Source organism: Saimiri boliviensis, chromosome 17 (assembly GCF_048565385.1).
Source record: "Saimiri boliviensis isolate mSaiBol1 chromosome 17, mSaiBol1.pri, whole genome shotgun sequence".
In the NCBI taxonomy this organism is placed as follows: Eukaryota; Metazoa; Chordata; class Mammalia; order Primates; family Cebidae; genus Saimiri; species Saimiri boliviensis.
Window position 1 is genome coordinate 66,378,109 of NC_133465.1, and position 25,141 is coordinate 66,403,249.

Here is a 25,141-nt window from a genome sequence, read left to right on the forward strand (position 1 = left end):
AATGTTTTGTACAAATGAAAACTTTTATATGGTGTTAAGTTTAGTTATATAATTATCATAAATTCTGACTAAAGAATATGACTTCTTATTGTAAAATCTACAAACACAAATGGATTTTAAAAAGTGACACAGTGGTCTGTTGGGGGGGGAATAGGGGAGGGACAGCGGGGGGTGGGGAGTTGGGGAGAGACAGCATGGGGAGAAATGCCAGATATAGGTGATGGGGAGGAAGGCAGCAAACCACACTGCCATGTGTGTACCTGTGCAACAATCTTGCATGTTCTTCACATGTACACCAAAACCTAAAAGGCAATTAAAAAAATTTTTTTAAAAAAGTGACACAGCATACAAGGGCTTTGTTCTTTTTTTTTTTTCTTCCGTTTGTGTATTAATGTGTGCAGCATGGCAATTATCTATGGAGTGTTCTCTGCCTCAAATTTGATTACACCGTCAGTGGTGGCCATTGTAGGACCTCAACTCTCTATGTTTGCCAGTGGTTTATTTTACAGGTGAGTAGTGTCATCTTTCACTTATTTAATTAGAACACTTGTCAGGATCTTTCAAGTAGGTAGTAAATTTTTCACAATAATTTATAGGCTTGAGCCGAATAGAATAGAGGTGCTATTTTAGGAATTCTGGCCCAGTACTTGTTGCTCAGGGATATCATATTCTAATGTGATGGTATGTATGTGTATTTGCTTTTATTTTACTGTTAATAAAAATAGTATCCAAAAGTCTCTTTCCATGAGGGTTGAAAAGAACATTCCATGAAATAATCTGACTTTCTGTCAGTTGACTGAAGATAATTGGGGATTCGAAATCATGTCTGAAATAACTAAATGTTTCACTGAATTCTAGAACTGTGGTTCCATAACGTGCTAAGCTTTTCGCAAAGGACACTGCAAACCTGTAAAATGTCTGATTTTACAAATTTGAAATAATATATTACGGGCCAGACTCAGTGGCTTACACCTGTAAATCCCAACACTTTGGGAGGCTGAGGTATTGCTTGAGCGGAGGATCGCTTGAGCCCAGGGGTTCGAGACCAGCCTGGGCAATATGGTGAAACCCTGTCTCTAACAAAAAGAGAAAAAATTAGCTGGGTGTGGTGGCACATGCCTGTAGTCCCAGCTACTTTCGAGGCTGAGGTGGGAGGAAGACTTGAGCCTGGGAGGTGGAGGTTGCAGTGAGCTGTGATGGTGCCACTGCACTCCAGTCTAGGCAATGTAGAGAGACCCTGTTTCAAAAAAAATAATTGATTAAGAAATGAGAAAGTTGATTGTGTCCCTTTTTTCAAAACTGGAGTGATCCTTTACAGGTTGAGTTTTAAAAGAAGAGAATCTCAGAACTGATTCCTAGAAGGCATAATTGGCATTCTGTTTCAGGTATCGTTTGACTATAATACCTTGACCTGTTATATTTTAGCATGTACATTGCCGTTTTTATCCAGCCTTTCCCATGGTCCTTCTACACAGCCTCTGTTTTCATTGGAATTGCAGCTGCTGGTAAGCGTTTTGATTTTTAACTTCTCTGTTTTCTTTTCTGGGGCCTAAAGGTATCATTTGTGTTTCGTATGTAATGCTAAGTGAATATCTTTCCCTTGATAAACTTTTGGTTTGAATTTTAGTGCTTTGGACAGCACAAGGAAACTGCCTGACAATAAATTCCGATGAGCACACCATTGGGAGAAACAGTGGGATTTTCTGGGCACTCCTGCAGTCTAGGTAATTATCTTTTTGAAGTTCAGTCTTTCCTTTGATTTTGTTTTTGTCATGCCATTTTTTAGGTCTCTGGTTGACAATTTGGATCTTCCATGTTACATTACTTAAGTTCTAGTTGAATGTGATATGATACAAAATTTTATAGAATTACAACTGGGCATGGTGGCTCACCAGCTACCCAGGACTATTTATACCAATACTGAATATAGCATTAACATTTTCTTAAGAAGAAGGCAAAACCAGCCGTAATTTCAGGAATCTTTCCTAGGAATTACCCTCATGAATCATGCCTCAAATTTTGGCCTTGACAAGGCTTAACAAATGCAAATGTTGCATTTTAAGAGTTATATATCAAGAAACTCTAGTGTAAGTGGATGATTCTTTCTCTAGGAAAGTATGCTAAAGAAAGTATTTGATTAGATGCAGATAACTAAATCATGGATTTTTAGAAATAGATTCTTTAAAATTTAGCTTAAGCTTGTTTCCAGGGAGTCATTTCCAGAGTTGCAATAAATCACATGTTTCAAAGTGAGTCAAGTCTTCTCTGAAGGGTGTCTCTGAATCAGGTTACTGTCACATGGAAGGAGGCTGAATTCCATCTGGGTCAGTTAAGTTTATCAGAGTCCAGATGAGTTGATACTTTTAAATGACCCAGCACAGGTAGATACTTTAAAAATGACATCCTGCTGGGCACAGGGGGTCACACTTGTAATCCCAGCACTTTGGGAGGCTGAGGCACGTGGATCATGAAGACGGGAGTTTGAGACCAGCCTGACCAACATGGTGAAACCCCATCTCTACTAAAACTACAAATATTAGCGGGCGTAGTGGTGGGCGCCTGTAATCCCAGCCATTCAGGAGGCTGAGGCAGGAAAATGTCTTGAAACCAGAATACAGAGGTTGTAGTGAGCCAAGATCATGCCACTGCACTTCAGCCTGGGCGACAGAGGGAGACTCCATCTCAAAAAGAAAAATTGTGTTCTCTCTGTCTTGCAACAAATAATGGGAATAATTATTTTTTAAAAACCTTAAATATTAAAATAATTTCCCAACATCCTCTCCTCTCTTTTCTTCCCCCAGCTTGTTCTTTGGAAATCTCTACATATATTTTGCCTGGCAAGGGAAAACTCAGATATCAGGTTTGTTTTATTCACTTTGCTTTATTCAGATATGTTCAAAGCATAATAGGAGTTATACAGAAATACTCATTGTTGCTTTATTCAAGTATTGTTTTCATGAACCCTGACACCTCAAGTTCTCTCAGACTTTAGATTTTCATAAGCCTTTTCCTTGGTTTATATTATTAAACTAGGTTGCAGTTTATGCCTAAGCTTTAAGTGGCATCCAAAGTATGAGGGAAGGTTATGCTGGGCACGAGTATACACGTGTACTGAGTATGAGTATACTACAGTTGTCAGAAGACTTAAATGCTCAGTTTTGTCTGTACCCTTCTTCGATTAAAAGAAGGCAATTAAGCTCTTGTGCTGTTTTTCTTTGGCTTATTCATGTTTCTCTAACTGAAAGACAAAGGTGAAGATATCCCGTTTATCTCCTTGTCCTGAGTTTTGACTGATGGATTAAAGTGAAAATGTAACAAGGAAGTGCGTTGACAGTTATAAGCAACCCTTGTACTCTGACACTAATTCTGGAATTGTTTGGTTGATACTATCTAGTTTCTTCTTTTTCTCCTTAGAGAGTGACCGGCGAACAGTGTTTATCGCCCTAACAGTGATTAGCCTTGTGGGGACAGTTCTGTTCTTTCTCATTCGGAAACCAGATTCTGAAAATGTCCTAGGAGAAGATGAATCTTCTGATGATCAGGACATGGAAGTCAACGAGTAAGATGCTGGAAACATTCCATTTTATTTTAAAATAGATTTTGAGTAGATCTAGTGTAGAGACTGCCAACTATTTAGCCCTAACTGATAGCCGATACTCTCTGTAGGTCACCACAGGCAAGAAAAGGAAGAAAATAAAGGAGGAACTGCGAGAAAGGAAGCAAAATGGTTACCAGGGGAAGGGGGGTGGTGCAAAGGTGCACAGGGGATTTGAGTCTATTCCTGGCCTTGCCACTGCTGTGCGTGTGTGACCCTGGACAGTGGCAGCAATCCCTATCACGTCTCTAGGCCTCCGCTTTCTAACTCAATCCATGTGTTTTCATGGGCAAGGAAATAGAAGGCAGTGTTGACCTTGGTTACTGTTTCTGTGATCCAGCTCTAAAGTTTTCCTGTTCTTGTGGTATGAGTGAGTGGCAGGGCTAGTGATGGTTGTCACAGATGAACCCTGGTTATAACTAGGCTGTTGTTTACAGCATCCAGCTCTTGAACTGACTTACACAGGTGGTTTTCCCCAGAGTGGTCCAAATGGGAGAATGAGTGTACAGCCCTGTGTTTTCTAAAAATTACCTAAGCACATTTCAGTTGCAGGTGACACTGTGTAAGCGTGACAGGTAAGTGATCTGCAGTATCATTCAGATTTGAGGAAGGAGAGATGAGAAGTTAATCTCTGCCACACTTGTTTTGCTTTGTTTGTGAATTGATAAACTGTAGAGATTGCCTTACAGCATTTTATCTATTGTTAAAACTTTTGCATTGAGCATCCCATGCTGACTTTGTAATCCAGAAAGGGCCTGAAATTCTCCAGTCATAGGAGCTTTAGATGCCCAGGATTTGCAGTAAGTTTGTGTGAAGCAGAAACGAGGCGGCGCTTTGGTCTGGATATGCTGCCATGCCCCACCTTCTTGCTCTTTAATGTGCTTCACAGATCATGGGTTTTGTACAGATTGAAGGCTTGTGGCCGCCCTGCATTGAGCAAGTCTGTCGCTGCCACTTTTCCAACAGCATATGCCTTCTTTGTGTCTCTCTGTTCACTTTGGCCATTCTCACAATACTTCAGACTTTTTCATTCTTATAATATCCGTCATGGTGATCTGTGATCAGTAATCTTTCATTACTGATTGCAGTTGTTTTGGGGCACCACAAACCGCATCCATATAAGGTGGTGAACTTAATTGATAAATGTTATGTGTGTTCTGATATGCTATGTTATGGATGGTTCCACTGCAGGCCATTCCCCTATCTCTCTCCCTCTTCTCCTGAGACACAGCAATATTGAAATTAGGCCAATTAATGACCCTACAATGGCCTCTATGTGTTAAAGTGAAAGGAACAGATGCCTATCTCTATTTATTCATTTATTTAGAGATGGAGTCTTGCTCTGTCACCCAGGCTGGAGAGCAGTGGCCCAATCTCAGCTCACTGCAACCTCTGCCTCCCAGGTTCAAGCAATTCTCCTGCCTCAGCCTCTCAAGTAGCTGGGATTACAGGGACCTACCACCACGCCTGGCTAATGGCTAATCAAGAAATGACTAAGCTTAGCAAGGAAGACATATGGAAAGCTGAGATAGGCAAAAGCTATGCCTCTTGTGCCAAACAGCCAAGTTGTGAATGCAAAGGTGAAGTTTTTGAAGGGAGTCAAAAGAGCTACTACTCCAGGGAACACATGAATGATAAGAAAGCGAAAGAGCCTTATTGCTGATAGAGAAAGTTTTAGTGGTTTGGTTAGAAGATAAACCAGCCACAACATTCTGTGAAGCCTAATCCACAGCAAGGTCCTCTCTTCAATTCTGTGAAGGCTGAGAGACGTGAGGAATCTTTAGAAGAAAAATTTGAAGCTAGCAGAAGTTGGTTCATGAGGATCAAGGGAAGAAACCATCTCCATGACATGAAAGTGCAAGGTGAAACAGCAAATGCTGATGAAGAAGCTGCAGCAAGTTATCAGAAGATCTGGCTATTATAATGGACGAAGGTAGCTGCACTAAACACAGGTTTTCAGTGTAGACCAAACAGGCTTACATTAGAAGATGCCATCTAGGAATTTTATAGTTAGAGAGAAATTAACGCCTGGCTTCAAACCTTCAAGGAACAGGCCAACTTTTGTTAAGGGCTAATGCAGCTAATGACTTTAAGTTGAAGCCAATGCTTATTTACCATTCCAGAAATCCTGTGGCCCTTAAGAATCATGCTAAAGCTACTCTTCCTGGTCTCTAGAAATGGAATGACAAAGCCTGGTTGGAAGCACATTTGTTTACAGCATTATTTATTGGGAAAAAAAAATATATATATATATATATAGAGAGAGAGAGAGAGGGAGAGAGAGAGACAGAGTCTTACCCTGTTGCCCAGGCTGGAGTGTGTTGGTGTGATCTCAGCTCAATGCAACCTCCACTCTCTGGGTTCAGGCTATTCTCCTGCCTCAGCCTCCCAGGTAGCTGGGACTACAGATGTGCACCACCATGCCCAGCTACTTTTTGTATTTTTAGTAGAGATAGAGTTTTACCATGTTAGGCAGGCTGGTCTCAAACTCTTGACCTCAGGCAGTCTGCCCACCTTAGCCTCCCAAAGTGCTGGGATTACAGGAATGAGCTACCATGCCTGGCCTGGTTTAGTGAATATTTTAAACCCACTGTTGAGACCTACTGCTCAGAAGAAAAGACTCTCAAAATATTACTGCTCATTGACAATGTACCTAGTCAGCCAACTGCTTTGTTGGAGGTGTACAAGGAGATGAATGTTGTGTTCATGCCTCCTAATACAACATTTGTTCTGTAGCTTTCAACTTTTTTTTTTTTTTTGAGGTGAAGTCTTGCTCTGTCACCCAGGCTGGAATGCAGTGGTGTGATCTGGGCTCACTGCAACATCTGCCTCCTGGGTTCAAGAGATTCTCTTGCCTCAGCATCCTCAGTAGCTGGGATCACAGGTGTGTGCTCCCATGCGTGGCTAATTTCAACTTTCAAGTCTTATTATTTAAGAATATATTACATGAGGATAGCTGCCATAGATAATGATTCCTCAGGTCTAGGCAAAGTAAATTCTAAACCTTCTGAGAAGGATTCATCATTCTAGGTAGGTCCCATTAGGAACATCTGTGGCTATGACCAGGCATAGTAGCTCACACCTGTAATTCTAACACTTTAGGAGGCCAAGGCAGGTGGATTGTTTGAGCTCAGGGGTTTGAGACCAGCCTGGGCAACATGGTGAAACATTTTCTTTTAAAGCACAAACCAGTAGTTATTGGAGAATGAGTCTGTGAAGATGCATACCACAAATTCAACAAAAACTGAGCCCCATTCCGTCAGCACATGCTTGGTGTTGGTCCTAGAGGACGAATGCCACCCATCCCTGTTTTCAAGAAACTGCCAGTTTGGGGAGGTGGATGAGGGGTTCTGTAACTTGAGCAGGCACACTTCTAGAAATACTGCTCAGCCTTTGTAGCATTCTCTCCTCCTGAATCATCTCCTAAATTTGGAGGTTCTGTGTCTTTGTTCTACAAATAGCACTGACTTGTGGCAGTCCTCTTCTATGCCTGAGAAATATAGGAGTGAACAAGACAGATAAGTCCCTGTTCTTATGGAACTTAATTTTAGAAGGAGTGGTAGACAGTACACATGTAAGAAAATAGCAAAGTGAACGTTAGGAAGACTGAAAGGGGGACAGTGGGGTGGAGAATAGGGTGGCTCCCTGAGACCTGGCTAGTGAGACATGAAGGTCAGCAGGTGGCCTTGGCCAAAGCCAGGCAGTGGGAAGGGTGTGGTGGGCTCTGGACTCCAAGAAGGAAGTGGATGCAGTAGGCAGGGTCAGATTATGTAAGCCAAGGTAAGGAGGTTTGCGTTTTCTTAGTGCGATTAGAAGCTGTTGAGGGTATAAGTAGAATAATTTTTTTTTTTGAATGAGGAAATACTTGGAGAAATGAAGTCACTTGTCTAAAATCACATAACTAATTAGCGGCCAAGCCAGGCCTCTGACTTTAAAGCCCTTGTTCCAACCAGTAGATGATCGTGTGTCCCAGCCTTGTCACAAGAAGGGCACTCATGGTTCTGCAGAGTTTTATTGAATATGATTCTAGTATAATTAAAAACTTATTTCTCAAAAGGAATCATAAAAGGAAAAGTCTGCTTTATTAACATTGCAGATGAATAAAAGCACACGGTATCAATAAGAAGTCTGCCGTTGTCAGGATTGTCGTAGCTTAGGCATGTTGTTGCTCAGTCCTCAGATAGCTGCAGTTGCTCTGTATATCACATTATATAGCCCACTTCCGTTTCCCATTGCAGAGAAAATGAGGCATAGGATGTACAGTGATCTAATGTTAGGTACTTCCTTGACTTCATCAGTCTTGGTGGTTGAATAAGAAAAATATGTTTTAAGCTTTGGAGCATGATTTCAAGCATTGGATAGTGTTTTGGCAGTAGTCTCAGTACGCTGGAAAAGTCAGGGATTTTTTTTTTTTTTCTGAGATGGAGTCTCGCCCAGGCAGGAGTGCAGTGGCCAGATGTCAGCTCACTGCAACCTCTGCCTCCCAGATTCAAGCGATTCTCATGTCTCAGCCTCCTGAGTAGCTGGGGTTACAGGGGTGTACCACCACACCCAGCTTATTTTTAAAATATTTTTAGTAGACATGGGGTTTCATCGTGTTGGCCAGGCTGGTCTCAAACTCCTGATCTCAAGTAATCTGCCCTCAAGTGATCAGCCTGCCTCGGCCTCCCAAAGTTTTGGGATTCCAGGCATGAGCCACCATGCCCTGCCCAAGCCAGTGATTTGACCTACCTGCCTTGTATGGATAAATGAAATTGCAGGTTGCGATGAAAACCCACCTCTCTTAGCAGGGCAGGAGATAGGTATGAATCCTTATCTTGGAAATGTTCCTGAGGTAAACATTAGTATAGATTGAAAAATAACCTTCCCTTTTAAAACCTGAGATTTGATGTCACTGTTGGTGTAAAAACATGTAACGTATAAAAATCTTGTCACACGTTGGTTACAGGATATCCAGTTCCCAAAAACACCTCATCAGAAAGCACATAGCAGTCGTCACCCATCAATGCTTGAATTTTGATGTGAAGCCAATTGAGAGTACAGTACCTGCCAAAGTCTCTTGGTTCTCAATACCAAAACAGTCATAGCAGCAAGGACATGAATGAAAGCTAACTTCAAGAAAGCCTTCATGATCCACATCCAAAGCAACCACCTCTCAGGATGCAGACAGTAACAACAAAAGTCTCTGATGAGTTTTAACGCCAAAGAACTTTTTCATAGTAAAGGTGGTGGAAAATCGAGTACTCACAGATTATTTCTACAGTTTGTAGGTAACAGGATAGGTTGGGTGTGGTGGCTTATACCTGTAATCTCAGTACTTTGGGATGCTGAGGCAGGGGGGTCACTTGAGCTCAGGAATTCAAGACCAGCCTGGGCAACATGGTGAGGCCCCCACTTCTACCAAAATTACAAAAAATTAGCTGGGTGTAGTGGTGTACACCTGTAATCCCAGCTACTTAGGAGGCTGAGGTGGGAGGATTGCTGGTGGGAGGATTGCTTGAGCCTACGAGGAGGGGATCGCAGTGAGCCAAGATCACATCACTGCACTCTAGCTTGGGAGACGGAAGAGACCCTATCTCAAAAAAAATAAAAAACAAAAGCAACAGGATAAAGGGTATTTCTGTACTGCCTGAAGTATTACTGAAAAAGATGTGCATAAACATATACAATAAGTATAATCTCAAAGAATCGTCTTCCATAGTTAATAGAGAGACACCCAGGTGGGATTTTAAACACCTGGAGCAAGGGTGCAGCCATGAAGGGACACCTGGGGCAAGGAGCTTTTGGGTCCCTGGAAATGTACCTCAGACTTGGTAGAAGACAGGGTTTTTACACACTTAAATGAAAATGTGATCATACTTTTGTTCTGTTGTTTTTTTTTTTTTTTTTTCCAAAAGGAAAAATACTTTATTTTATTTTATGTTTTCAGGTCTGCCCAGAACAATCTGACAAAGGCAGTAGATGCTTTTAGTAAGTATTTTCTGTATCTGAAATCCAAGAACTGTTCAGGAACAGCTTCAGCATTTGCCTTTCCCCTTTCCCCTGGTAACTTTGGATTGATGACACCCCAGGGTTTGCATTTTTCCAGGTATGCTGCTCTGAAATATATTGGTCTTCCTTATAAACATCTCTCTAACATGGGGGTTGTGAGGGATGGATGATGATATGACTGTCCACCCACCCAGGTGTGTGAGGGACGCAGGAAGAGGCTGCAGAGCAGTCAGGTTCTCCTGGAGTTGAGAGTCTCCTGGGAGTTTTGCAGGGTAATTAGGAGCAGATTGTGGCCGGGTGTGGTGGCACATGCCTGTAATCCCAGCACTTTCGGAGGCCAAGCCAGGCAGGTCACCTGAGGTCAGGAGTTCGAGAACAGCCTGGCCAGCATGGCGAAACCCCGTCTCTACTGAAAGTACAAAAAATTAGCTGGGCGTGGTGGCGTGCGTCTGTAGTCCCAGCTACTCAGGAGACTGAGGCAGGAGAATCTCTTGAACCGAGATTGCACCACTACATTCCAGCATGGTGACAGAGGGAGACTTCATCTCAAAAAAAAAAAAAAAAAAAAAAAGATGCAGATTGCTTGCTACTCCTTGGAGCAAAGCAGTAGCTCCAGTGGCCTAAAAGGTAGTACGAACAATCATATTCCTACATTGAGAAGTCTTCCTGGCCAGAGACTCTGCTGAATTCTTTGTTTTTTTTTTCTTCCTGACAACTTCATAACATTCTTGGAGTATCTTTATGGTTTTTTGTTTTCTTTTGTTTTAGTTTGGTTTTTTTGAGACAGAGTCTTATGATCTGCCCATCTCGGCCTCCCAAAGTGCTGGTATTACAGGTGTGAGCCATCACACCCAGCCTATGTTTTTCACTCTGTGTAATTCTCACAATTCTACGAGTATTATATAATGTACACCTATCATTGTCTCAGTTTTATAGAACAGAAAACTGAGGCTTAGAGAAATAATTTAGGAGCCAGGCATGGTGGCTCACACCTGTAATCCCAGCACTTTGGGACGCTGAGGTCGGTGGATCACTTGAGGTCAGGAGTTCAAGACCAGCATGGCCAACATGGCAAAACCCCGTCTCTACTAAAAATACAAAATTAGGCATGGTGACGCGCACCTGTGGTCCTAGCTACTCGGAAGACTGAGGCAGGAGAATCACTTGAACCCAGGAGGCAGAAGTTGCAGTGAGCTGAAATCGTGCTACTGCACTCCAGCCTGGGAGACAGAGTGAGACTATCTCTCAAAAAAAAAAAAAAAAATGGAAATTAAGTAGTTTACCTAAGGTCAACCAGTTAATAGGTGGCTGAGTTGAGATTTGAGTCAGATTCTCACAGTTTCCTTCAGAAACTTTCAGTGAGTTCCTTTTGTTTCTGTGTAAGACTCTCTCAGCTTCTTTGTCTTCCCAGGAGAGAGAATCTGACTGGTACAATTATTCTCCATAAGGGAGCAGCCTTTTGGGGCCATGTGTATTCATTAAGCCTATTGTAGGCCACAGGGCCTTTGTGACATATGGACCTTATGGCCATAGAGTACCTGTGATTAGTTTGTAGTTTGCCTCAGGCTAGAGTGCAAATTCGTGATCTAATCAGCCATGGCCTGACTCAGATGACACAAATCATGTCAACTCTTGACCAGGAATGTCTGCAGCTTTTTTAAGAAAGGGCCTGTGGGCATGGGAGTCTGAGCCTTACACACGTAGTACATTGTTTCAAGAATAGATTCATAGTTTTATGTATGTATATATATATTATGTGTATATACATACATAAAACAGTATACTTGGTTGCAGTGAGCCAAGATCACACCATTGCACTCCAGCCTGGGCAACAGTTGCCCAGGCTGGAGTGCAATGGCTCGATCTTGGCTCACTGCAATCTCTACCTCCCAGGTTCAAGTGATTTACCTGCTTCAGCCTCCCAAGTAGCTGGGAATACAGGCATGTATCACCACGCCCAGCTAACTTTTGCATTTTTTAGTAGAGACAGGGTTTCTCCATTTTGGTTAGGCTGGTCTTGAACTCCTAACCTCAAGTGATCTGCTTGCCTCAGCCTCCCAGAGTGCTGGGATTATAGACGTGAGCCACCACGCCCAGCCTAGGAATACATTCATAATTATAAATTGAGCTGCACATTATAATTAAAAGGGGTATACTCTGACTTCCTTAGCAAGATAGAAGGTTATCACTATCAAAAGTGTGGCTTTCATCTTTGCAGGCCTAGAAACTTGTCTGTCAGAATACCCATTAGGCCAGGCACAGTGGTTCACACCTATAATCCCAGCACTTTGGGAGGATCACTTGAGGTCTGGCATTCAAGATCAACCTGGCCAACATGGTGAAACCCCATTTCTACTGAAAATACAAAAATTAGCCAGGCGTAGTGGTGGGTGCCTGTAATCCCAGCTACTCGGAAGCTGAGGCAGGTGAATCGCTTGAGCTCAGGAGGTGGAGTTGCAGTGAGCACTCCAGCCTGGGCGACAGAGTGAGGCTCCATCTCAAAAAAAAAAAAAAAAAAAAAAAAAAACCATTATTGCACAGAGGCCGGAGGGGAAAAGGACTCAAGCTAAACTCATAGAAATTGCAGTCTAACCATTTGTGATGGCATTTAACCTTTTTTAGTGAGCCCTTTCATAGATAATTCCTTCTTGTCGTCAGTAGGCTAGAAAGCCACATTGGCTTACTTGGTGAGCTTGGAGTCATTAAAGGGAGGTAGGTGACCTGGCTTATGGGATGGGGCCGCCAGCCGTGGTGAGGCATGGTGCAGCCTCCCTGCTCCGTCACAGATCCCTCTCTGGCTGTCTGTTGATGTTAACCAGTTTCAGGACTTCTCACCTAGATAGTTGGACAGTCTTTGCCTCAACTGTGGCTGTAAAAGGAGGCACTGACACATTTTGGGCCACATGCTTTGCATTACAGAGCTGGTCAGTTACATGGTAGGATTGATTTGTTATAGGATATTGGGCCGTCAGGTTTGAATAGGGAGAAGGAAGGCAGCAGCCAAATAAGGTATGGCACGTAGAGTGCTTTAGGGAAAGTAGGCTCAGGCCAGTTCCTGGGCAATTGGGGCACAACAGGAGGTTGTGAGGTGGTGAGGGAGCCAGAGGCACAGGGAGAGAGGGAGAATGAATGGCAAGGCTTCATGTGGCTTGTGTGTGGCCAGTGCTTCATTTATTGATTAATTATGACATTCCTGTGGTCGGGGCTATGATAGATGTTGTACAGAGAAGATTCCTACATACTATCTAGTATTGTTTTTTTAAGAGATGGGGTCTTGCTATGTTGCCCAGGCTGGAGTGCACTGGCTATTCACAGGTGCGATCCCACTACTGATCAGCCCGGAAGTTTTGAACTGCTCCTTTTCTGACCTGGGCCCGTTCACCCCTCCTTAGGCAACCTGATGGTTCCCTGATCCCGGGAGGTCACCGTATTGATCAGACACCTGATCGGCATAGTGCACTACAGCCCAGAACTCCTGGGCTCAAGAGATCCTCCCACCTCAGCCTCCCAGGTAGCTGGGACTACAGGCACGTGCCACTGCGCCTGGCTCCTATATACTATCTAAAAGCAGTTAATTCCTGAACTGAATTTATACTTTTAATGTGCTTCTCAAATAGGTCCGTAAAGTTTTTAAACATTTATTTTTTGATTTTGAGGAAACTATGCTAAAGTTCATCTGCTAGGATCAATGTCTGAAAATAGCCAAGAAAATGTTCTCAAAGGAGGCAAGAGACTTATCCTCCTAAACACCGAAACCTATTATGGATTCATTTGCAAACACCAGAATAGCAAGAACAATGAAACAAAGTCTAGAATCAGGTGCATGCTCATATAGGAATTTAGGCTATAAAACAAGTGAGTCTTAAGCAAGGCTAGATAGCTGACTGCTTAGAAAAACATGTAGATCCATACTTTATATTAAAACTTCTGATAGATTAAAGGTTAAATGTAAAAATGAAACTATACAAGTAATTGAGCTGAGGTACAGTGGCTCATGCCTGTAATCCCAGCACTTTGGGAAGCCAAGATGGTGGGTGGATTGCATGAGCCCAGGAGTTCAAGACCAGTCTGGGCAACATGGTGCATCTCTCTCTCTCTAAAAAAAGTCCGAAAATAGCCAGGTGTTCGGGTGTGCACTTGCAGCTCCAGCTACTTGGAAGGCTGAGGTGGAAGGATTGCTTGAGCTCGGGAGGTTGAGGCTGCAGTAAGTGGTGATGGTACCAGTGCACTCCAGCATGGGCACAGAGTAAGACCAGGTCTCAAAAAAAAAAAGCAATTGAAGAAATAAATGTAAAACTTCAGTTAACACAACCTAACAAACTTAAAACTGGCAAGGAAAATCTGGGGAAAATATTTGCAATATGTGATAAAGAGCTGTTATGAGCATAAACACTCTGGTAGAAAATAGGCATTTTATAGCTATGGAAAAAAATGTTATAACTTAAGTTTTTTTTTTTTTTTTTTTTTTTTTTTAAATGAGATGGCGTTTCGCTCTTGTTACCCAGGCTGGAGTGCAATGGCGCGACCTCGGCTCACCGCAACCTCCGCCTCCTGGGTTCAGGCAATTCTCCTGCCTCAGCCTCCTGAGTAGCTGGGATTACAGGCACGCGCCACCATGCCCAGCTAATTTTTTGTATTTTTAGTAGAGACGGGGTTTCACCATGTTGACCAAGATGGTCTCGATCTCTCGACCTCGTGATCCACCCGCCTCGGCCTCCCAAAGTGCTGGGATTACAGGCTTGAGCCACCGCGCCCGGCATAACTTAAGTTTAATTGACCCTTGAACAGTGTGGGGCATGGACTCTCCAGTCCACACCACCTATCCCCCACACACAGTTGAAAATCCACAGATAACTTTTCACTCCCCCAAAACTTAACTAAGCTCACTGTTCACTGGAAACTTCACCGATAACATAAACAATTGACTCGTGTATTTTGGGCCAGGTGCAGTGGCTCACACCAATAATCCCAGCACTTTGGGAGGCCAAAGGTGGGAGGATCACTTGAGCTCAGGAGTTCGAGACCAGCCTGAGCAACATAGTGACACCTTATCTCTACTAAAAATTAAAAGAAAATAAATTAGCTGGGCCTGCTGGTGCATCCTAGCTATTAATACTTGGAAGGCTGAGGCAGGAGGATGAGTTGAGCCTGGGAGACTGAGGCTGTAGTCAACTGTGATCACACCACTACATTCTAGCCTGAGTGAGAGAGCAAGACCCTGTCTCAAAAAAACAAAACAAAAAACCCGTGTTTCTTTGTCTTTTTTTTTTTCGAGATGGACTCACACTCTGTCATCCAGGCTGGAGTACAGTGGTGCGACCTCAGCTCACTGCAATCTCTGCCTCCTGGGTTCAATTGATTTTCCTGCTTCAGTCTCCTGAGTAGCTGGGATTATAGGTGCCTGCCACCAAGCCTAGCTAATTTTTTTTGTATTTTAAGTAGAGATGGGGTTTTACCAGGCTGGTCTCAAACTCCCAACCTCAAGTGATCTGCCCACCTTGGCCTCCCAAAGTGCTGGGATTATAGGCATGAGCCATGCATATTTTATATGCATATTATATACTGTAGATTTAGAATAAAGTAAGCTAGAGAAACGAAAATACTAAGATTGTAAGGAGGCCAGGTGTGGTGTCTCATGCTTGTAATCCCAGCACTTTGGGAGGCTGAGGCAGGCAGATCACGTGAGGTCAGGAGTTCGAAACCAGCCTGGCCAACATGGTGAAACCCTGTCTCTACTAAAAATACAAAAATTAACTGGGCATGATGGTGGGTGCCTATAATCCCAGCTACTCAGGTGGCTGAGGCAGGAGAATTGCTTGAACCAGGGTGTGGGGGCGGATTGCAGTGAGCCCTGCCACTTCACTCCAGCCTGGGCAAAAGAGAGAAACTCTGTCTCAAAAAAAAAAAAAAAAAAAGAAAGAAAGAAAAGAAAAGAAAGAAAATCATAAGGAAGAGAAACTGTATTTACTCTTTGTTGAGTGGAAGTGGATCATCTGGATCTTCATTCTCATTGTCACATCGAGAAGGAAGAGGAGGGAGGGGTTGGTCTTGCTGTCTAAGGGTTGGCAGAGATAGAAGAAAGTCAGCACAGAAGTGGACCCCTGAAGTTCAAACCCATGTTGTTAAAGGGTCAGCTATGTAAGAAGTGCAAATTAGAAATAGTTTTCTTTTTCTTTTCTTTTCTTTTTTTTTTTGAGACAGAGTCTTGGGAGTTCTGCTCTTATCACCCAGGCTGGAGTGCAGTGGTACAATCTCAGCTCATTGCAACCTCTATCTCTTGGGTCCAAGGGATTCTCCTGCCTCAGCCTCCTGAGTAGCTGGGATTACAGGTGTATGCCACCACACCTGGCTAATTTTTGTATTTTTAGTAGAGATGGGGTTTCGTCATGTTTGCCAGGCTGGTCTTGAACTCCTGACCTCAGGTGTTCCGCCCACCTTGGCCTTCCGAAGTGTTGAGATTACAGGCGTGAGCCACTGTGCTTGGCCAGAAACAGTTTCTGTTGGATTTCAAAAGCTAAACAATAATTCTTAATATTATGGGTGGGGGAGGCGGGCAGGGGCAGGTAATGACATGCGTAAGACCACATTGCTGATACATACTTGTATTACTTTATAAAAAGTGATGTGTCGGCTGGGTGAGGTGTCTCACGCCTGTAATCCCAGCACTTTAGGAGGCTGAGGTGGGCATATCACCTGAGATCAGGAGTTCAAGACCAGCCTGATCAATATGGTGAAACCCTGTCTCTACTAAAAATACAAAAGTTAGTTGGGTGTGGTGGCAGGCGCCTGTAGTTCCAGCTACTCGGGAGGCTGAGACAGAAGAATTGCTTGAATCGGGGAGGCAGAAGTTGCAGAAGTTGCAGTGAGCTGAGATCATGCCACTGCACTCCAGCCTGGATGACAGCAAGACTCCATCTCAAAAAAATAAAATAAAATAAATAAATAAAAAGTGATGTGTCATTAGGTATGAAAAGCAATAAAAATGTTTATAGCCTTTGTCCCAGTGGAATAACCCATTTCACTAATAAGATTATCCTCAGGAAATAATTAAATATTGTGGCAAGATCTAGCTACTCAGATGTTTATACTAGTGAGATACTAGAAATAATTTAAGTATTCAACTGTGAGATATTAGTACATCTGTATAATAGATTACCCTAGCCATAAAAATGATCTCTGTAAATGTACAAAATATTTTACTGTATATTATGTGAAAACAAATGATAGAGTATATGTAGTAGAACTTGTTTTTGTAAAAAGTGCATGGAAAATGTCTGGGAGGAGATTGATTAAGGTGTTAGATTCTGTTTTTTTAAATTGAGATATAATTCATATACCATCTGATTTACCCATTTAATCAATTTAAATAATTCATTGCAAATTCAGTACAACTTATTACATCCACAGAGTTGTGCCACCATCACTATACTCAATTTTAGAGCATTTTCCCTGTACACATTAGAGTCACTTCTCATTCCAGCCTCCTAATTCAACCTCCCTAAGGCACTCCCTCTTTCTCCCCTTTCACCACTACTTGCAGCCATTCCTCTACTTTCTATCTATAGATTTGCCTATTCTGGGCATTTTATGTAAATAGAATCGTACAACATGTGGTCTTTTGTGCCTGGTTTCTTAAAAGAAACATAATGGTTTCAAGGCTCATTCTTGTCACAGTATATTATAAAATTTGAGTCGTTCTACGAGTAATACCTAAAGTTTGTATACAAGTTTCTGTGTGGATATGTTTTCATATCTCTTAGATACACACCTAGGAATGGTGGAATTGCTGGGTCACGTGGGATCTCACTGCTTAGGCTGTCGGGGAACTGCCAGATTTTTGCACCACTTTACATTCCTACTAGCAGGGGATGAGAGCGCCGGTGTTTCCATGTGCTTGCAGTTATTTTCTGGTGGTGGTTTTTTTGTGGGTTTTTTTTTTTTTTTTGGTTATAGCCATCCTAGTGGGTGTGAAATGGTGTCTCATTGTGGTATATTTATATACATTTTTGTTTGTTTGTTTGTTTTCCTGATCTCAAGTGATCCACTTGCCTCGGCCTCCCAAAGTGTTAGGATTACAGGTGTGAGTCACCGTGTCCAGCCCTAGTTACATCCTTTGCCCATTTTTAAATTTTAAATTGGATTCAGTTTTTATTAATGAGTTGTAAGAATTTATTGTATATTCTAGATAAAAGTTCCATATATATGATTTACAAATATTTTCTCCCATTTTGTTTCAGCAAGCACTCTAGGAAAACAAGTGTTTTCACCTGTTCTATAGATTGACTTTTCATTTTCTTTCTTTCTTTCTATCTTTTCTTTCTTCTCTCTCTCTCTCTAGCTCTCTCTCTCTCTCTCTCTTTCTCTTTCTCTCTTTCCTTCTTCCTTTTCTTTCTTCTTTCCTTTTTTTTCTTGGAGATGGAGTCTCACTCTGTCACCCAGGCTGGAGTACAGTGCCATGATCTTGGCTCACTGCAACCTTCACCTCCTGGGTTCAAACAGTTCTGCCTCGGCCTCCCAAGTAGCTGGGACTACAGGCACATGTCGCCACACCTGGCTGAGTTTTTTGTATTTTAGTTTTGGTTTCACCGTATTGCCCAGGCTGGTCTTGAACTCCTGAGCTCAGGCAATCCACCCACCTTGGCCTCCCAAAGTGCTAGGATTACACAGGCATGGGCCACCGCACCTGGCCTGACTTTTCAGTTTCTTGATCGTATCTTTTGAAGCACAAAACTTAAAAAAGGAATTCCGCAACTTTATCGAGGTATAACTGACAAAATAGGCATATATTTATGATGTACAACGTGTTTTTTGTTTTGTTTTGGGTTTTTTTTTGTTTTGTTTTGTTTTGTTTTTGACAGAATCTTGTTCTATCACCCAGGCTGGAGTGGAGTGGCACAATCTCAGCTCACTGCAACCTCCGCCTCTTGGGTTCAAGTGATTCTGGTGCCTCAGCTTCCCGAGTAGCTGGGATTACAGGGATTTAGCACCACGCCAAGCTAATTTTTTTGTATTTTTTTCTTTTAATTTTTATTTACACAGTGTCCAGGAAATTTTTTTTGTGTGTGTTTTCAGTAGAGATGGGATTTTACCATGTTGGCCAGGCTAGTCTTGAACTCCAGCCCTCAAGCAATACACCTGCCTCCCCAAGTTCTGGGATTTACAGGCATGAGCCCTGGTGCCCAGCCCTGTGTTTTGGTATATGTATACACTGTGAAATGATGGCCACACTCAAGCTAGTTAACGTATTCATCGCCTTACATAGTTATGTGTGTAATGAGAACGTTTAAGGTCTACTTTCCAACCAAATTTCAAGTATACAATATAGTGTTATTAACTATCAATACCAACTTATACATTAGATCCCCAGAACTCACTCATCCTGCCTAACAGAAACTTTGTACTCCCTAACCAGCATCTCTCTATTTCCCCACCCCCCAGCCCCAGCAGCCACTATGCTACTCTCTGCTTCTATGAGTTTGACTTTTTAATATTCCACATATAAGTAAGATCATGCAGTATTTGTCTTTCTGTGTCTGGCTTATTTCACTTAGTGTAGTGCCTTCCAGGTTCATCCGTGTTGCCCCAAATGGCAGGATTTTCTTTTATAAGGCTGAATAATATACCATTGTATATTCCACATTTTCTTCATTCATCTGTCAAAGGACACTTTGTTGTTTCCATGTCTTTGCTATATGATTAATACACACGCACATAGCAGTGCTGTAATGGACATGGGAGTGCAGCTGTTACTTTGAGATACTGCTTTCATTTCCTTGGCTATATGCCTAGAAGTGGACTTGCTGGATCGTAACATATTTTCAGTTCTTTGAGGCCCCTCCATATTGTTTTATGTATTTGCTGTACCAACTTACATTCTCATCAATAACGTACAAGGGTTCTCTTTTCTCCACATCCCCACCAACACTTGTTATCTTTTGTCTTTATGACAATAGCCATCCTAACAGGTGTGAGGGGATATCTTACTGTGGCTTTGATAAAGTTTTTAATTTCGATGTCGTCAGTTTATTTCGTTTTGTTTTTTTTTTTCATTGTGTGTGCTTTTGATATCCTGAGATTTTTGCTTCACCCCAGCTCCTGAAAATTTACTCCTATATTTTCTTCTACGACTTTTTTTTTTTTTTTTTTTTTTTTTTTTAGTTTTAGCTCTTACATTTAGGTCTGTGATTCATTTTGAGTGAATTTTTGCCTATAGTTTGAGATAGGATTCCAGCTTTATTCTTTTGCATGTGAATATCCTGTAGTAGTGCCATTTCCAGAAAGGTGTTTTTTCTACATTGAATCGTGTTGTCACCTTTATAAAAAAGCTGGTTGACTGTAAATATAAATGTTTATCTCCAGATAGACGGATATATCCTAATGCCATTACCATGCTGTGTTGATTACTGTCTGTTTTGAAATCGGAAAGTATGAATCCACCAACTTTGTTACTTCTCAAGATTATTTTGGCTATTGTGGGTCCCTTGAATTTCCATATCATTTTTCTTTTTTCTTTTTTTGAGACAGGGTCTTGATCTGTCGCCCAAGGTGGAATGCAGTGGCATGATCACAGCTCACTATAGCCTCAACCTCCTGGGCTCAAGTGATCTTCCCATCTCAGCCTCCCAAGTAGCTGAGACGACAGGTGTGCGCCACCATGCCTGGCTAATTTTTGTAGTTTTTTGTAGAGACTCGGTTTTGCCATGTCGCCCAAGTTGGTCTTGAACTCCTGAGCTCAAGCAATTCTCCCAACTCAGCGTCCCAAATTGTTGGGATTGTAGGCATGAGCCACCAGGCCTGGCCAAGAATTTTAGGATCAGTGTATTTCTGCAAATAGATTAATGGGTTTTTAAAAATAGACTTTATTTTTTAGAGCCTTTTTATGTTCATAGCAAAACTGAGCAGAAAATACAGTGCTCTCATATAGTCCCTACACCACACATACAGAGCTTCCCTCTGTTATTCATGTTTCCCCCCAGAGCACATTTGTTATAATGAGCCTACACTGACATGTCATTGTCACCTAAAGACCATGGTTTACATTAGGATTCACTCTTGGTGTGGTACATTTTATGGGTTTGTATGAATATATAATGACATGCATATGTATATATAATGACATGCATATGATAGTAGTATCATGCTAGATAATCTTTTAGAGTTTCTTTTTGTTAGGTAACTGTTCTGATTATTCTAAAATGAACATGTGGCTGGGCATAGTGGATCATGCCGGTAATCCTAGCACTTTGGGAGGCCGAGGTGGGTGGATCACCTGAGGTCAGGAGTTCAGGACCAGCCTGGCCAACATGGTGAAATCCTGTCTCTTCTAAAAGGGCAAAAAAATTAGCCAGGCATGGTGGTACACACCTATAATCCAAGCTACTTGGGAGGCTTAGGCAAGAGAATTGCTTGAACCCGAGAGGCGAAGGCTGCAGTGAGCTGAGATCGTGCCACTGTACTCCAGCCTGGGTGACAGAGTGAGACTCCGTCTCAAAAAATAAATAAAATGAAGATGGTTTGCTAGTGCAATTTTTTGAAATTAAAAGTATTGTTTTAAACTTTGCATTGGTCATATATTTTTTTCCTGGAAATACTTGAAAATGATTGGTAAAAATGCCTTATTATATTTATTCTTAGTATATTTCAGTGAAATTAGAGAAAAAAAGCATCCTTTCTTACATATGGAGATATTTAGGACAGCGTTTGTGACTTATGTAAGTTTTGTGGCCAGCAGATAAATCACAATTAAAATCTGGATCCACTATTAGTTTTGCGTAATCGAATAGTGGTCCTTAAGTTATGGTTTCAGACAAGTCAGTTAAATTAAATGTGGAGTTTTTAGAAATGCATTATCCATTGCAGATTTCAACTAAATTAACAGTGTAAAAAGAAACTTTAAAGTGACTAGAAACAGGCCGGGCGCGGTGGCTCAAGCCTGTAATCCCAGCACTTTGGGAGGCCGAGGCGGGTGGATCACGAGGTCAAGAGATCGAGACCATCCTGGTCAACATGGTGAAACCCCGTCTCTACTAAAAATACAAAAAATTAGCTGGGCATGGTGGCACATGCCTGTAATCCCAGCTACTCAGGAGGCTGAGGCAGGAGAATTGCCTGAACCCAGGAGGCGGAGGTTGCAGTGAGCCGAGATCGCGCCATTGCACTCCAGCCTGGGTAACAAGAGCGAAACTCCGTCTCAAAAAAAAAAAAAAAAAAAAGTGACTAGAAACAAACATGCACAACTCAAGTTTCAGTCCTCAGAGCTACAGAGTCAGAATCTTGGGAAGTGGCACCCAGCTCCTGTATGGCCAAAAAGCTGCCCTGTGGTTCTGATCTTGAGTCCAGTCTTAAAGCTGCTCCATTATAATTCTTTAGGGAAGTCAGAGCTTTGCTGATGTTTGACTCCCTCAAGAGCCTAATGTTTAATCATGCCTTTTGAAGTACTTTGTTGTTTTGTTTGATTATATTTTTTTTCCTCCTATTCATGTTTTTGTCACAAGAGCTGGAAAATGTGCTGAGGAAAATGTGACTATAGAATATATTTAAGCACTTGAAATAAGCATTTTATTTATAGGGCAAATTTAGTTCATGCCTTAAACATTTTAATCTGAAACTTCTATTCCAAAGTGTTCCTTTACTGGCATTATTGGCAAGGGGTGTTTTGGTTGAAGGAATGTTTTATTAGCTAAAATCTAGTTAAGTCCTCTTAAATTTTTTTCTTTACAGAAAAGTCTTTTAAGTTATGTGTCACCAAGGAGATGCTCCTTCTTAGTATTACAACTGCTTATACAGGTAATGGAATTACTGTTCTTGTTTTCTCTTGCTGCATAATGACAATAAGGGGTTGAAAACAAGAGCCACGTTATTATTTCTCATGATTCTGTGCATTGACTGGGCTCGGTGGATGGTTCTTCTGATGGAATCACTTGGGGTCTCTTGTGGCTGCTGTTAGAGGGTGGCTGGGGCTAGAACTTCCAAGATAGTTTTCTTCATGTGCCACCTTCACTGGAGTCAGATGACGGGCTGAGTAACTCTCTCTTCCTGTAGTCTCAGAGCTTCTCTTCATCTGCACGACCCCCTCCATAAGATCTCCTTGTGACCCAGCAGGATAGCCACACAGCTTAGTTAATGGGCTGGTGGCTCCAAAAAAGGCAACAGGAAAGACTACCAGACTTGAGTCCAGTAAAAAAGCTCAGGCTTCAGTCCAGCCCAGCATCACTTCTGCTGCATTCTGTCGGTGACCGCAAATCACAGGGTCCCCCCAAATTCAGTGTGGAAGGATTCTGCACAAGGTTCAGAAAAACCACAACACATGGCCCATTGGGACCAGCGGTTTTAGGGCAACACAGAGCACTGCAGAAAATAACCATGAAGAGATCTGTAACCTTAATAGTTCACGCCTGTAATCCCAGCACTTTGGGAGGCTGTGGTGGGTGAATTGCTTGAGCCCAAGAGTTCAAGACCAGCCTGGGCAGCGTGGTGAAACCCTGTCTCTACTAAAAATACATAAAATTAGCCGAGTGTGGTGGTGCATGCCTGTAGCCCCTGCCATTTGGGAGGCTAAGGTGGGAGAGTCATCTGAGCTCAGGAAGTCAAGGTTGGAATGAGCTGAGATAGCACCACTGCACTCCAGGCTAGGCAACGGGAGTGAGACCTTTGTCTCAAAAAAAAGAAAGAAAGAAATCATTTCTAATGAAATGGAAGCACATCATCATGTGGTTTGACATGTGGAGTATCCTTAGGTCAAGAATGATGAGGAAATTTGTTTTCTTTTAAAAAATGCTGTAATTTGCTGATTAATCTTTTGCCTTTATGTGTCCTACATAGGTATAACATATTTTTAGGTGAAATAGAATAAACATTAAACATCTTTAAAATTCACAGTTAAGGTTTTGTAGCATTAGGGAATCAAGGTCCCCCACTGATTTACTCTAATTTTTTTATCTTAGGAATTTTCTTTACCTAGAAAAAGGGGTTTAATTAAAACATGGTGGGGCTTTTAAGGCACATTGGATAGTATGTATTGGCTTTCCATTACAATAAGAACATAATCCGGTAGGGGCCGGGCACCGTGGTTCGTGCCTGTAATCCCAGGACTTTGGGAGACCAAGGTAGGCAGATAACCTGAGGTCAGGAGTTGGAGACCAGCCTGGCAAAACCCCATCTCTACTAAAAATACAAAAATTAGCCAGGTGTGGTGGTACCTGCCTGTAATCCCAGCTACTTGGGAGCCTGAGACAGACAGAATTGCTTGAACCTGGGAGACAGAGGTTGCAGTGAGCCAAGATCATGCCACTGCACTCCAGCCTGGATGACATAGCAAGACTCCCTCTCAAAAAAAAAAGGAATGTTCCCATTTCCTTGGAAAGCTACTAACAAGCTAATGAGCATGTTAGTCTTCACTCTTACAAAGTTATGTTAATTATCACCTCTGCCCATCTCTGCCTGCATGGAGAGTGACAGGTTTTAGCATAAGGATATCTGTTCATTTGTGTTGTATACTTTTATCTGAAATATATGGCAGATGCTGTCTTGTGGTATCTTAATTTTAGCTGCTATAACAAATTTCCATAGACTGTGTGGCTCAAACAGTAGACATGTGTTTCTCATGGTTCTGGAGGCTGGGACGTCCAAGTGCAAGATGTCAGCATGTGCAGCTTCTGGTGTGGGCTGTTCCTGGTTGTAGACAGCTGCGTTCTTGCAGTGTCCTCCCATGGCAGAGAGTGGGCAGGAAGCAAGCTCTCTGCTGTCTCTTTTTATACAGGCACTAATCACATTGTGAGGGTTCCACCCTCATGACCTAATTGCTTCTCAAAGGTCCCATCTCTAAATACCATCATGTTTTGGGGAATTTGAGTTTCAACATGTGAATTTAGGGGGACACAAACATTTAATCCATAACATGAAGTGAATTCTGTTTCATCAGTTATGTCACATCAAATTATGCTCTGCTTAGGGATTAATATTTCTGTCTCTATGGGTTGTTTTTTGTGTTTTACTACTCAAGCATTCTTTTGTCAGATACTACTAGATGGGAAGATCAAAGTGAATGTATAAATTACATCTGTTTTTTTTTTGTTTTTTTTTTTTTAACTAAAGGTCTGGAGTTAACTTTCTTTTCTGGTGTATATGGAACCTGTATTGGTGCTATAAATAAATTTGGAGCGGAAGAGAAAAGCCTTATTGGACTTTCTGGCATTTTCATCGGCATTGGAGAAATTTTAGGTTGGTTTAAAAAAAAATTTGCATTAAAAATACCAGTTCATTATAGTTAAAACAGAAATTTTAAGTGTACTCCAACTCTTTGTCCTTGAATTTCTGGGTTTTTTTGTTTGTTTGTTTGTTTTTGTTTTTTTGAGACAGACTCACTCTGTTGTCCAGGCTGGAGTGCAGTGGCTTGATTTCGGCTCACAGCAACCTCCACTTCCTGGATTCAAGTGATTCTCCTGCCTCAGCCTTTCAAGTAGCTGAGACTACAGGCACGTACCACCACGCCCAGCTAGTATTTCATATTTTTAGTAGAGACAGGGTTTCACCATGTTAGCCAGGATGGTCTCAATC

The 25,141-nt window shown here is 42.0% G+C and overlaps 1 protein-coding gene across 5 annotated transcripts in view; it reads left to right on the plus strand.

The window, feature by feature from the left end:
* Positions 1-25,141, plus strand: part of MFSD11 (major facilitator superfamily domain containing 11) — a 33,999-nt gene that overhangs the window by 2,452 nt on the left and 6,406 nt on the right. For 2 of the 5 annotated variants that reach the window (XM_010342378.3, XM_074389007.1), the window contains 8 exons: positions 402-509; positions 1,426-1,505; positions 1,628-1,724; positions 2,802-2,860; positions 3,415-3,559; positions 9,525-9,565; positions 22,307-22,372; positions 24,680-24,805. In XM_010342378.3, coding sequence (XP_010340680.1) covers positions 402-509; positions 1,426-1,505; positions 1,628-1,724; positions 2,802-2,860; positions 3,415-3,559; positions 9,525-9,565; positions 22,307-22,372; positions 24,680-24,805 — 722 coding nt within the window. Of the gene's footprint in view, positions 1-401; positions 510-1,385; positions 1,506-1,627; positions 1,725-2,801; positions 2,861-3,414; positions 3,560-9,524; positions 9,566-22,306; positions 22,373-24,679; positions 24,806-25,141 lie in introns of all 5 variants that reach the window. The other 3 variants (XM_074389006.1, XM_010342382.3, XM_010342379.3) reach the window with 3 other exon arrangements.